Raw genomic sequence first — 15061 nt, forward strand, 5'->3', positions numbered from 1 at the left:
CCCAGGTTGGGGAGTACCTTAACGATGGCGCTATTAAAGTACATTGGAATTTTATGCTCTGAGAGTATTAAGTTAAAGCAGTCTGTCATTAAAATCACAATCCTATCTTGTAAAATTTTGTAGAATTCCCCGCTAAACCCATCTGGGCCTGGAGATTTAAAAGATTTCAGTTGTTTGATTGCACTTAAAACTTCTTCAGAAGAAATAGGCTGAATTAGAGTCTCTGATTGTGCCTCGGTCATTTGAGGTAAAGATATTTTTCCCCAAAACGCATCTTGCGCCTTAGTATTATTAGTAGGGTCTTGAGAGTAAATTTTAGAATAAAAGGAACTCAAGATCTGTATAATTTCTGGCCCTTGGTATTTGATGGTTCCATCTTGTGACTGCAATGATGAGATATTACTATTGGGTCTAGTTCCGTTTAGTAAATTTGAGAGGATTTTACTAGATTTATTGCCAAATTTATAAAAGTTGAATTTACTAGCCATTTCTTGGCGAGTACATTGTTGTTGTATTGATCAAAGTGTACTTGTTTTTGTTTATACTTATTTTTATTTTCTAGCGTAGGTTTTCCTTTATATGCTTCGAAGGCTTCTGTCAGTTCATGCTGAGCCTCATAGTATGTTTTTTGCTGGTCTTTGTTATATTTTGCTACATACAAGATAATTTCCCTCTTTAGGACTACCTTTGCTGTTTGCCAGAATAGCAATGGATCATCAGTATGCTGCTGATTATTATGTATATATTCATCCCATGCTAATTTTACCATAACTTGAAATTTTTTAGAGTTAGAGAGTTTAACTGGGAATCTCCCCTGCTTGTGTTTTTACTAATGATACCTGTCTGTCTATTTGTATCCAGTTCATGGCATGATCAGAGGGGCCTACTGGTTCAATACCAGTTGCTAATGTTTTATTAGCCAACAAAAGTGAGGCCAGAAAATAATCTATAGGGGAAAGGGTATTATGGGCTGCCGATAAGCATGTGAATTCTGAGTCAGTTGGGTGTCTAACTCTCCAGATATCTAACAAACCCAATTGATCTGAGATATATTTTATGCCAACTTGACTATCAGATCTCTTTTGTTTTGATGGGGCTGACCTATCCAGGTATCTGGAGGCCACCATATTAAAATCTCCACCAACTATAAGGGATGAGTCCGAGTACTTATAAAGCTTGTTAATCAATTTTAGAATGGTTTGGTTTGTGTATTTGGGGCATAAACGTTGCATATTACAAACTTAGTACCTTCAATATTGGCATTCAATACAACATATCTCCCGTCTTTGTCAAATATTTTATGATCTTTAGGTTTTTCTTAATCAAAATTGCAACCCCTCTTGATTTTCTGTTGTATGAGGCATATACCAAGATCTTATAACCTAACATTGTCAGCTTATCATGTTCTACATCATTCAAATGTGTCTCTTGGAGTAAAGCTATATCTGCTTTAGACTTATTTAAATAGGTCAATAGTTTTTTCCATTTAATAGGCGAGTTGATACCTCACAATAATCCTTGTAATCTTTGAAGGCACTCGAGGGAGGGGGGGGGAGTTGCAAATAAAAAGGAGTAACAAAAAAAACCCAGCATTCAGCATTAACATCTAAAAAATGAACTATAGACGGAGTGAACTATCACTCCGTCTATGGGAATAGCTACCCATACAACTATAATAATATCTTGTAATGAGATCAAATCTATGTTATGATATCTACACAACTTGTATTGGAAGATAATATAATATAGAATAGAGAGTGTGTTGGGCGATAACCCCAGTATCTGTGTGAGATCTTGATTCGATAAGCACTAACACAGTAATAGTAAAGCTATGCCGTTAACTACAGTACCTGTGTAAAAACTAAATTCAATGAGTATAAACATTTCAACTACACAGCAATATCATTATCTATAATTCAGCATCACTGGCTAAGACATTTTCCGGCCGGATTTCAACTATCAGTATCTTATTGGCCTAAACATAACATAGAAGAACCAACAGAACATCAGAACCCTTATACGGTATAGCAGAAAAAGACCAGAAAAGCATATTTACACGTTTTGAAGGCCAATAAACGAATTGTCTCTATAATAGTGTCCGGCTGGTGAATAACAGCGATAGTTCTGAATCTTAATCAAGCTCATTGATCTGGTGATTTGGCTTCCGCATCCAATTCTCTCAGAAAAGCTTGTGCATCTTCTGCAGTTGTAAAGTCTTTTTACTCTTGACCATCGAAGATCCTCAGGCGTGCCGGGTATAGAAGAGCAAATTTTTTCCCCTTCTTTACTAGTGTAGAGCATAATGTGGAGAATTCCTTCCGTGCTCTAGTGACTTCTGCTGAGTAATCTTGAAAAAGTAGCAGGCGATTACCTTCCCAGCTCATCGGTCTTACTGACTTTGAGGCTGACCAAAGAGCATTTTTATGTGTATAGTTGAGACATTTAAAGATAACTGTGCTGGGTCGATCCTTCATATTTTCTCTTGGCGGTCCCAATCTATGCACACGTTCAATTTCTATATTGGTGAATTCCTCATTCATCCCCAGAATCCGGGGTAGCTCTTTTGAAGCGAATGCCAGTAGAGCCGGGCCTTTAACTGTTTCAGGAAAGCCCACAAGCAATAGGTTATTTCTCCTAGATCTATTCTCCAGGTCATCCAGCTTGTTCAGCATTTGTTTTTGCCTTTTATATAGGGAAGCCGTGAGAGTCTTCTGTTCTTTAATTTCATGCATGTTTTCCCCAATTCGCATCTCATTCATCTGGACCTGCTTTGCGGTTTGTGATGCTTGGTCTTTAAGCTCTTGTATAGCTGCTGTGAGGGTACTCATCTGTTGTTGCATTAATGGTTCCATAGTCTCTCTGATGGCTCGTACAACGGATTCATAAGAAAGAGCTGGTGTACTTGTTGCTTTATGGCTAGATTGTAATGGAGATGGAGGGATGGCCGTTGCGTTAGATGAGTTATCGTTGGCATCTTTTTCATTCACCTTGCTGCCCTGACCAGTATTCCTCACTCTTCCTCTTTTACGTTCAGATTCAGTATGTTGCGGCTTGCCACTTGTGGCTGAGTTAACATATCTATCCATTGTTAGCGGCGAATGTCGTAGGCCAATGCTTTAAGCTGGGGATCTTGGTGTGACCCTAAACAATATCTGACAGAGTGGGTATTGGTCCCTCCAATTTACATATTAACTTTACATCTCAGGAACTAGCTTTGTAACAATCGGGGAATTGTTATGTAATTCCTATAAAATTTTTGTAGAAGGGTTAGGGAGTCAGGACCAGCTATTTGCCAGCGTTATTAACTTTTAGATATTTTCTGTTCATTGAACACAAGACTGTACTGCAATAATTTCTTCTGCCACTAGGTGGAGCCCAACCTCTATTAATCTATCTGCTATTGAATAGAATATGAGCTGAATAACAAAGTTTTCAATGTACGAGCAAACAGCAAACGATGCACACCAAATCTCGAGTATGCCACTTTTGCTCCCTCCCTTATTTTGTTTTCTTTTCACTTATGTGAACCTTGCTATTTCTCTCCTTTCCCCTTTTTCCTTTTTCTCCACTTTCTCCTTTTCTTCTATAGTGAGCCTTTTCTCCACAGGTGCCTTTCGCGCCAAATACCCTTCTGGATATTAACTTTAGCCCTCAGGCAGCAGGGATCCCGCTGAAGGTAAGCGCCTTTCCGATGATCCTGATTCCGGCTGTATTTGTACAGTTGCGGCAGCGCTGAGGGAAGGCAGACTTGTTTTATTAGCGTTAGCAGCGCTTCTATATTTACACACGTGGGGGTATTGCCGACTTGGATTCTTGCAGGCCCCTCAATGGCGCCCTAGTGTGCTCCGGGGGAGAGAGCTGACCGCGAGGAGGCTGAGACTTCCAGTTTCAGATCCTCGAATGATGTGGACTCATTAGTGGGTGTTGGAGATCCCCAGTCCTTGCTCAGACCTCTCAGTTTGGGTCTCTTTGATGATCGCTGAATGGAGCCTCCATCAGACACGTCCGTCCATGTTGGCTCGTTAGCCACGCCCCCTTTTCTCTCTTTTTAATTCATTTTATAATTAGTTTTTGTGCTGAGAGCTTTATGTGTATTTTTACAGTTGTGGAAGCAGCCACACTACTTGACTGGTCACATGAGTTGCAATATTACCTATAGACACCATGGAAAAGTGCTCCCATTGACCAAATTGTCATAAAAGTCGACCTGTTGCTTAAAAGCAGTGGAGGCCATTTAGTTTTGCTGAGCAAAACTTTTGAAATTATATGAAAGGGTGGTCAGCACCAGATCAGAGCTGATGGAGATCAGGTCTTGTCCTATAGTTACAGTGTAAAAATAAGAAATTAGGCATTGTGGCAACCCAAAAAATGTGATAGCCTGTGCTGGTTCCACTATGACAGCTAGAAAGTATTGAATTTCCAGAATTTGCCTTTAAGGTTACAGTTAATATTAAAAGTGAGTGATCGGAAATGCCCCTAGGTAAGTATTCTAACTCCTTGATTAGAGGGGTCAATCTATGAAAAATTAAGGCAAGGTCAATCCATGACAGGAAAATTGCCTGGTTTGGGGAAATCTAAGCCTCTACCAACCCAAGTTCTGCTATCAGCCTGGCAAATGTTGATGACCCAGTGCCGTCAGCCAGTGTTAGATTTCAGACACAGTCAACCCTCCCAGGCAGAACACCCCAAGTGCCAGTTTAAAATCTTCATGTTAGAAGTAACAGTTAACTAGGCTAACCAGTAATTCTAATGACACAATTATAGCAAATTATTGCCCTGTCCTGCGTGGTGCTTCAGGCTCTATTGGGAGTTGCACGGGCTAGCACCCTGAGTTCTTGGAGAGTAGTAAAATTAAGGATTGTAGAAAAGGTGCACAGGAGACCCCAAGAACATGTTCTAGTAGCAGACAGTTCAAGCACAATAAAATCCTTTAATGCTGGGAATAAATGTATTGCAGCTTTCTGAGACCTAGAATCTGTGCCCCCATATTGAGTAAAGCTGGGTACACTCTACAGAAAATTTCACCCGATGATATATTAGTAACGATTTTGCCAACGACTGAAGAAAAAAAAAAGTCCCGATCAGCATGCTAGTTCATGTGTACACCCTACATGTTTTAAAAGATTTACCTTCAGATATATGCTCTTCATCTGTCATAACCATCTGCTGAAAAGATCATGACACTGCAAATGCTACGGAAATCCTGATCATGTGTATGCACACTACAGAATTAGAAGGACATCGTTCCATCGTTGAATGAGATTTTAAGTCCGGTTTTAAAATCAAATGAACCGATACGATGTGCTTTGGAACGATAATCGTCCATTTCAGTGTACACACACACACTAATGCAATATCAGGCCAAACATTTGTCTACCGTGTGATTGGCACGATAAAGGGCTGAAAAGCCTGTAGTGTGTACCCAGGCTATGTAGGAAGTCCAGAACTAATTTAAACCTAACCCTAGATATATAATTTAACAGTTAGGAGTATCGACTGATAAGCAAATGTTTATATACTACACGGACAAAAACTTGAAAGGAACACAGCCTGATTATGCCCATTATTGTTGAATACAAATGCAGACAAACACTGAGGTGAAGTTTATTTTTATTTTTTTACTTATAGGTGTTACAGTGCAGTGAAAGTCTTCAGAAATGGCAACTGCTTCCATTTCCTTCTCTTGATCATGAAACAAAAGGGTATGTATGTATATATATTAGAGATGTTCACCGATCCCCATGTTTTGGTTTTGGATCTGGATTACCTTTGTGTTTTGGTTTTGTTTTTGTTTTGCAATTTGTTAAAAAATTAAATTTTTTTGGGCTAAAATAACATAATTTAGTGCTCCACCTGTTTCTTGGATAATTGAGGTAATTCTACAGCTAATAAGGACCTGGTAAGAGCTTCTGAAGAAACAGCCTTTTAAGTAGCGGGCATATTTGCTTGATGAAAGGAATACCAGAAATTCCATACCTTTTTGAAATTTATAATTTTGTTGTGGAGAAGGCTGGTGATGTATTCCATGGAAGCCATGTACCACACACGAGAGACTACACTTTGGAGGCTGGGTGGATGAAGGGACTTCCATTCCTTCGCTATCTGTAGGCGAGTAGCGGCACAAATGTGTTGAACAAGTCTATCTGCCTGTTTGGTTAGGCCTTCGACCCAGGAGCATAACAACATAACCATTGGGTCAGGTGAAACCTCAACCTCTAGGATTCTTGTCATTAAGTCAGCCACCTGGGACCACAAATTTGAAACTCTAGGGCATGTCCACCAGATGTGGTAGAATGAGCCCACCTCCCCACACCCTCTCCAGCATGAGTCAGAGGTGCCCGGATATATTATGTGGAGCTTTGAAGGCACTAGATACCATCTTGTATAAACTTTAAATGTGTTTTCTCGTATTGAGGTATTAATGGAGATTCTCACCCGTAGCCGGGACCATCCCTTCTGATCCAGAGCTCTACCAGTGTCCCGAAGCCATGCCACCTCAAATGATTCCGCAGTGTCAGTTTTTGGTTCCAGGAAATTATGATATATCAGAGATATTAGTCCTGAATTTCCTGGCCTATACACACAGCTCCTCTCAAAAGGAGTGAGGGAACGTAGCTTGGAAGATCTACAGAGTGATTGAATAAAGCTTCGAATTTGAGTGTAAGCAAAATGTAAGGACGAAGGAAGGCCCTTTTTTTTCTCTTAGATCCGGGAAAGTGCGGGGAGCAAAATCGGCCATAATGTGAGTAAACTGAGTGATACCAGCCTATTGCCAGGGGCGCGAGAATGACCGCATATTTCCTGCTGGAAAATCCGGGTGATGCCACAGTGGAGTAAGAGGAGAAGGAAATGAGGTGAGCTCCCACTTTCTATGGAGCTTGTCCCATAGGTTGAGTGTGAACTGTATGGAGGGGTGCGAGTACACTGAGGCAGGCCTTTGAGCACTAGGAAGCCAGGGGAGCGAATTCAGATTGTGATCTGGTGTATGTGTGTTCTCTAGATCGACCCATTTCTTGATCCCCGGAGCAGACTGCAAGGAAATGATATGACTGAGGTTAACTGCATGATAGTAGCGCTCAAAGAGTGGAAGTCCATATCCCCCTTATTAGCTAGGCAGGACCTTTTGAGTCTTGATTTTTTCCCTTGCCAGATAAATGTACCGCATGAAGATTGCAGATTCGTTAGAAAGGTACCTGGGATTGGGATTGGTAAGGTCTGGAAAAGATATAAGACTCTAGGCAGAACGTTCATTTTTATCACACTAATCCTACCAAACCAGGAGACAAAAAGCGAGTCCCATCTGGCCAGGTCTCATTTTTTTGAGTCAAATAAGGGGGTGCAGTTGGCGTGGAATAGCTGTTTGTATTCCTTCGTGATCTGAACCCCTAAATATCGTAGCGCCTTTAGGCACCATTGAAAATCGAACGAAGATTCGAGAATATTTTTGGTGACGATAGGGACTTGGAGTGAAAGGGCTTCCGATTTAGAATTATTTATTTTATAGTTTGATAAGGATGCATATTCTTTAAGTTCTTTAAGAAGATTTGGGAGTGAAATGAGGGGGTTTGCGAGTGTTAATAGTACGTCATCAGCGAATAGGGAGATTTTGAAATGACGAGAACCAATTTGAATCCCTGATATGTCCGGGTTTCTTCTAATGGCGGCAGCTAAAGGTTCTATGCATAAAGCGTATAAGAGGGGGGACAAGGGACACCCCTGTCTAGTGCCATTACCTAGTGAAAAAGCCTGGGATAGGAGCCCATTGGTCAATACCAATGAGGTGGGGCGGTGATATAGGGCCTGGATGGCCGAAAGAAAGGCCCCGTTTAGACCAAAATGACTTAACGTGCTGAACATGAAAGGCCACGAGAGTCTGTCAAAGGCCTTTTCGGCGTCTAATGCCAAAACCACTGACGGGATCTAATTCTGGTTAATATGGGCGATGATGTCTATAGTACGCCTAGTGTTGTCTAAAGCCTGCCTGGTGGGGACAAAACCTACTTGGTCTGGGAAGACCAGTGTTGGTAAATAGGCATTTAAACGATTTGCCAGAATTTTGGCAAAAAGTTTAACGTCAGAGTTGATTAGTGAAATGGGACGGTAGCTGGGGCAACAGGTGGGGTCCTTGTTAGGTTTAGGTATCACCACTATAGTGGAGCGCGTGGATTCCGTATGGAATTTACCCCCCGTCATAAGGGAATTAAACAGATGCGTCAAATGAGGGACTAGTTCTTTGGAGAATGTTTTATAATAAAGCATCATAAAGCCATCAGGGCCGGGGGCTTTGGAGTTCTTCTGTGACTTTAGTGCAAGGATTACTTCTTCGAGATAGCCTAGTTAAGAGTAGAAGCCTGGCGGGAGGATAAGGAAGGAAGAGAACAATTATCTAAGTAGGTATTGATGGCTTAAGGGGAGGCTTTAAATGAGGTTTGGTCCTTATGAAGGTTATACAGATTTTCATAATATTTGTGGAATGTTTCATTTATGGTCCTAGGATCGTAAGATAGGTCCCCTTTTTTGTTTCTGATAGAATTAATTATTTGGGAGCCCCGTTTGGCTCTCAGTCTCCTGGCCAAAAGAGAATCGGCCTTGTTGCCTTTTTCAAAAAATGTTTGATTAAGCCATTTAAGCTGGCGTTCTGTTCTCTCTGCGAGAATTGACTGAATTTCGCCCCTAGTCTTTTGGATTTCTTTCAAAACTGAATGGGAGTTAGACTCCTTATGTGTTGTTTCTAAATTTTTAAGTTGAAGAGTAAGTTTATCAAGCGTTGCGTTACGTTCTTTTTTCCTACGGGAGGCAAACTGAATGATGTCCCCCCGGATGACTGCCTTGTGGGCTTCCCATATAGTGGAGATCTGAATCTCTGAGTCTGAATTGATCTCAAAGTATTTTGTGATCGAATCAGATATGAGATCTTTAAACCCGGGGAGTTTAAGAAGAGTCTCGTTCAATTTCCAGGAGGTTCTGCCCCGAGGATTCTGAAAAAGGTCAACCGTTAACGATAATATAGAGTGGTCGGACCACGTATTGGGAACTATATCAGCCCTAGTTATATGTTGGAAGATGTTTGAACAGCCCATAAACATGTCAATCCGGGAGTAATGTTTGGTGGGGAAAGGAGTAGAATGTGTAGTCCCTTGAAGAGGGATATAACGCTCGCCAGATATCAAATTGGCCGGCCTCATTCACTTGTTTCTGCAGATGTTTTGTGTGTGAAGATGGAGGGGAGGTGTGCCTAGAAGTGGATCTGTCTAGGAGGGGGGCATAACAGTGTTAAAGTCACCCCCGAGTAAAAGCAAACCCTTACGGAAATGGTGTAGTTCCGAGAAAAAGTGTGTGAAAAAAGCTGTCTGACCTGTATTTGACGCGTAAACGTTGGCAAAGGTTATATCTAGATGACCAATTTATCCCGACAGGAAAAGAAACCGGCCTTCAGGGTCGTCCTTAACTGCTGACACGACAAACGAAACTGAACTGCAGAGAAGAATGGCAACACCATTCCTCTTTGATGAATGAGAGGAATAGTAGGCATCAGGATATCTTCTTGAGGACAGGGAAGGATGGCCACCCGCTTTGAAATGAGTCTCCTGCAAAAAAATTATATCACCATTAAGTTTTCGTAACGTATGGAATAGCATAGAGCGCTTTTGAGGTGTGTTTAACCCTTTAACATTGAGGGAGAGTGTTGTAAGAGTCATGATCGGTATTCTTAGGAGAAACACAAAGAATTAAGATGTTATCCCTCGAACTGGAGTACCAGGGGGGAGGGGTTGGGGGGAGGGGAGCAGGGAGTGGGAAGGGAAGGGAAAGAAGAGTAAAGGAAGGAGGAGTTATGAAAGAAGAAAGGCAAGGGTGTAGGTTCAGACCTCAATAGCAGAGGAGAGACCTACTAGGACAGTTCCTAAAAAAGCTATATTAACTTAAAAAACAAGGCAAAGTTTGCCTATTTAATTATCAAAACCAAGGCACAGAGTACGGGAGTGCGTGTAAAATATAAACTAACAGAAAAACTGCTAAGAAAATCCCAAGGTATGTGGGTGCGTGGCTAGGAGGACAGGACACGTCCACCGTCCGTACATAAATAACATAATAAGGTTAAACCGAAGCTAAACTTGTAACCAGAGATAACAATATCTACGGTAATTATGAGAGCAACATGAAAATATTGACATTTTTTAGAAGAATAAAAGAAGATACAAACAGAGCAAGTTAAGGCACAATATTACTTCACGTCTCCTCTAACAGAGACATAGATTTACAAATCAAGGAGGTTGTTGCGAGGAGCTCTGGGCATCGCCACCCACGATCCTGTCAAGACGGAAGAGATGGAGCTTGCGGAGGAGTAAGTCTTTTCCTTCGTTCGGTGTTCGGATTGACTCTTGGCGGCCCTCGACTTCAATAATCAAACGAAAAGGTAAACCCCAGCGGTATTTGTATCCATTTTCTCTAAGGATGCTGGTAACCTCCCTGAGGTCGCGTCTCTTGGCTATCGTTGAAGGGGCAAGATCTTGAAAAACTTGGATACGGGACCCTCCGTAAAGAGTATATGAAGAATTCCGAACCGCTTTGGTAATAAGTTCCTTGGTCTTAAAGGATAGTAGTCTCAATATCACATCACGAGGGGGTTCGGTATCTTTCAGGCGTGGTCTCAAGGCCCTATGAACCCGTTCGATCTGCATTGGGTGATTGGATAAGGCAGAGTCCAGAGAAGAGAAGAACCTACTCACATAGTCCTCCAGATCCGTAGGTTCCACAGATTCGGGGATGTTGCGTAATCTGAGGTTATTGCGATGTTCCCTGTTCTCAACATCTTCCAGCTTGTCCCTCATGAAATCGTTGTCCTTTAGCAGGAAGTCTATATCTTTTGAGGCTACATTTTGGAATGTAAGTGACGACTCCATCTTGTTTTCCAGAACCGAGGTTCTTTTGGAGATTGCGACCATTTCTGTTTTGAGATCGCCTATAGCCTTCTGAAGATCAACGGAAAAGGCGTTAGTGCGCTCCACGATTAAATTTCGTAATTCAGCAAAGTCCGCCTTGGTTGAGGGAGAAGCAGTGGTAGGAGGGTCTCGGTCGCTCTGGGACTCCGAGGGTGAGTTAGGAGAAGATGAAGTATGTGCTTTGTCCTGACGGGAGAAGTGCTGAGTTATCTTAACTGGTGCGCCTTTGCGGCCTTTACCCGTAGATTTATTCATGTTAAGTGCAGAATCTCTGGGAAACCGTTTGCTAATGTTGAGTATGAGGCAGACGGGCGGGGAACAAACCCATGTGGGTTAAGTGGACATAGTAAGTTGTGGGACAGTTAAGTAGAGGGGTAGTATCTACCCTTGTGTCCCGCTGTTAGTTTTCTCCCAGGATGGTCTGGTGACTCTAATATGACTCCAGGAGAACCTACTAACAAATTTTACTGTGAGGCTGGAGTGCGATGGTCTTCTATGTGGTGACTTGCAGTATACAGCGGTTGAGAGGGATCAAAGACTCCTTTATGGTGTTCCACACCTGGCTTAGAAACCCAACAAGAGGTGGGTACGGCTGAGACCACCAGTGTTTGGGGGACTCCTACTACAGCAGTTCAGGAAGCATGTAGGGAAACTAAACAAAGGGGGGGTCAGAAACACCAAGCACTCACCCGGATACAGCATAGGGCAAGCGGGCCCCTAGGACAGAGGAGGCCAGTGGGCTTGTAGCACAGAAAAAACGACAGGCTGTTGGAGCAGGCAAGCGGGTCACCACAAGGGGGAGTACGTCCGTCGCTTCTCATTCCTCTCTGGGTTCCTCCTCCTTCCCAGCAGGCACCTCTTCCTGTTAAGTTCCGGAAGTGAAGGGGGCAATGGTGGCAGCGACTTCCGGATCAGCGTGGCCGGGACTCCGAGTGGGGATTCGTCGCCAGGCGCTTCACAGTACGCGAGCCGGGAAGCCCTCAGGAGCAGCACTCCAGACCGACAGCTTCGTCTGAGCCGGGCTGAAGCCGCGGGGCGGCCGGGGGCAGCGCCGGACAGGCGGTAATTCTCCGGGTTGGCAGGACGGCGCGCCGGCAAAGCGGCGGAGCAGACATTGAGCGGGTGGTGGAGAATACCCCCTGGGCTGCAGGAGAGAGCCTCCGAAGCGGGAGCCCGTCCGGGCAGCAGGGTCCAACGAAGGCAGCGGGGATCACCGCATGGCAGCCGACAAGGCCGGAGCAGGTAAGAGTATTACCTCCGGGCGAGGAGGGTTTTCTAATAGCTCACCGGGGAGACAAAAACGGGTCTTAGAGGGTAAATTTGGACCGTTATTGGGAGATGTCTTAGGAGCTCCACAAAAACGTGTCCTCTCGCTTTGACGTCCAAGCCACGCCCCCGACCCTACACATAGTTAAATTGAAAAAAAAATCAGCCTGCAAAGACTGGACGTCAATCGAAATGGGCAAAGCAGATTTTCTGTTTGGGGCTAGATTATTTCCATACATTGAAATTGAAATAGAAAAAGAAGCAACCTGCAAAGACTGTACAATAAAATAAAAAAATAAAACATAAAAGCAGCTTTTATGTTTGGGTGTATATTATTCCCAAACCTTATAAGTGCAAATAATGAAAAATACTATTTAATCCCTGCTAGGCCCTCCTTAATTCTACAGTTACACACACCAATCCAGGGTGTCAGGTAACATTATAAAAAGACCTATTGACATTCATAGCAAAAGAGGCAGTTGGGTGTCTGTATTTTACACCCTACATTTATAGTTAGAGAAAGAAGCAGCCTGCAAAGACTGTACCATAAATAGAAATGCCCAAAGCATATTTTCTGTTTGGGTCTAGAGTACACCCTACACTTATAGTGAAATTGACAAAACAGCAGCCTGCAAAGACTGTATGTAAAATAGAAATGCCTCAGTATGGAAAGGGACTGTCTGACATTTCCATATCAATTAGCTCTTGAAAATAATCCTCCACCATCCTTTGCATGTTAATAGTAGGATTGGTTGGAGTTATGGGCAAGGTCACACATTTTTTGGTAAAATCTTTCAAACCAGCCCAGATGTCAAACTGTTGTGGTCTGCCACCTGCTTCATCCCTGCTTTTGTTTGGAAAGTGCAATTTGGTGCCAGAACCTCACGTGCCAGAACTGCTGCCACTGGTGCCACACTGCTGGCACTGGGGCAGGACTTGCACAAACAACCTGATCCTCATTAGCACCCTCGTCGACTACACAAATCTCCCCCTCATCCTCTTCCAATTCCAAAGTATCACCGGCTACACTCAGGCTGTTCAGGCACACATCAGCAGAAATATTTCCTCCTCTTCCTGGCAGGCATTATAAATGGGTTAAATCCTTGCTTAGCTGTACAGACACAGGCAAAGAAAACACCTCACTAGGTATATAACCTGGCTTCTTCAGCTGAACAAGACAGATGTTAATGTAGAGAGTTTTGTTATATTTTTTGCTAAGATACTTACCTTGTATTCCATGGGATGGGTCCCAGAAGGTCTCTGTGTCGCTTCGATGTTGGATTGCTAGCCGAGAGGGGGGTGGCTCCCTGTTTGCTATATGCTCACTCAGCGGTTGTAAGGGAGCTGGTCAGCTACGCACCTCTAGGTTACCAGGCATACAAACAGCAGAATGGAGTTGCCGAGTTGGTTGTTTCTATTGATGTTGTAAACCACTTTCTGCAACAAGTGATTATACATAATGGGCCTGGAGCCCATCCCAGGGAAGCTGAATGGCACCACCGCAAGGTAAGCTCATAGTTGTTTTGATTAGTTAATATTTACCTTTCCAGTTACCTGCAGAGCCTGCAGAAGAGGAAGATACTAGAATCACCCCCAACAGTATTTTGTGTGATATAGAGCAAATCTGTGCATGGATTGTATACCACAGGCCAGAAACAGATATAGATCAGTATCCTGAACAATTTTAAAGTACTTATAAATTGAATAATGAAAACCTTTGCAGCTGAAAATGAACTCTATTCTTACCATGGAATAAAGAAAGCTAGGTTGCGAATATGTTTGCAGCCTAATGATCTAACAGGCCCCTATAATTAGCAGATGAATCATTAATTGAATATATGAATAATCTGTAAGTAATGAAGTGGAGTTAATAGAGGATTCAAGGTCTTTTAATAGCAGGAGCTATCTTGAACATACGTCTAAATTTATGGGCACACAAAATGTACTAACCCTGCAGGATACTTTCTTTGAGAATAGTCAATGGAAACTCATGGTTGTCTTGATGTATTAAGTCATTAAAGACCTGATATGTGAATAAAGGAAACAGTAGGACAAGCATCAGTCTACTCCCATACCCCACCTCCTGCTAGAGGCCAGTCTAGTTTAAGTGCCCGGCGAAGCGGGCTGTGCACGGGGCTGCTTAGCAGCCAGTTTTACTTTTTTTTTTCTTATTTTGTTATTTTACTGACAGCCGGCGGCTCGCTGAGTCGCGTAGTCGGCTGTCAGTCAGACTCCTGGCTGCATGTTTATTCATTCTCCTCTCCCGCGGCTGCGGCCGACGAGGAGAGTGTGAGGCAGCGATGGGGGAGGTCTGTGGAGCGCACAGCACGGACGGCTGTGCGCTGGCTGCGGGGGGGGGGGGGGGAGTGGAGGTGCCGTGTAAGTCCTCCTTGCTGCCTGCTCCCCTTTACCGATTATCTATCCCTCCATTGGAGCCAGACACAGTCGGTGGTTGCTGGGGTCTGTCCTCCAAGTACAGAGAGCATGCTGTCTGCACATACTGCGTATGGAGGGTTGGCAGCAGGTAAGTAAACTCTCTCTCAGCATAGTGCTGTGAGAGAGACATTAGAAATCGCAGTAGGTTCCCTGAGCTGGCTGTTTTTTTTCCTAAAAGCAGTCTGTTTAATTGATAGAGATAAGAGTTCTATTTTTAGCTCAGGGAACAGGGTCAGGCAAGGGTCACTGTCTCAGTGAGCCCTGCTAGGCTGTGGATTGGTTGAGTTGTTTGTCTGTCTTAGATGTTAGCCAGTCCAGAGCTGGGCCCTGAGGGGGGGGGGTGTGTTTTACTCCTCAGCACTTCCCCCGTGGTAGTCCTTCACTCCTCGTGTGTGGATACCTGAATAGGCAGCCATTTC

At 43.4% G+C, this 15061-nt stretch overlaps 1 protein-coding gene across 3 annotated transcripts in view; it reads left to right on the top strand.

Annotated features, from left to right (window-relative positions):
• Nucleotides 1-15061, top strand: part of ERMARD (ER membrane associated RNA degradation) — a 90934-nt gene that overhangs the window by 54055 nt on the left and 21818 nt on the right. For all 3 annotated transcript variants that reach the window (XM_075203464.1, XM_075203465.1, XM_075203466.1), the window contains one exon: nucleotides 5629-5702. In XM_075203464.1, the coding sequence (XP_075059565.1) occupies nucleotides 5629-5702 (74 nt within the window). The remainder of the gene's footprint in view (nucleotides 1-5628; nucleotides 5703-15061) is intronic.

This window comes from Mixophyes fleayi, chromosome 3, assembly GCF_038048845.1.
Source record: "Mixophyes fleayi isolate aMixFle1 chromosome 3, aMixFle1.hap1, whole genome shotgun sequence".
NCBI classification, from domain to species: Eukaryota; Metazoa; Chordata; class Amphibia; order Anura; family Limnodynastidae; genus Mixophyes; species Mixophyes fleayi.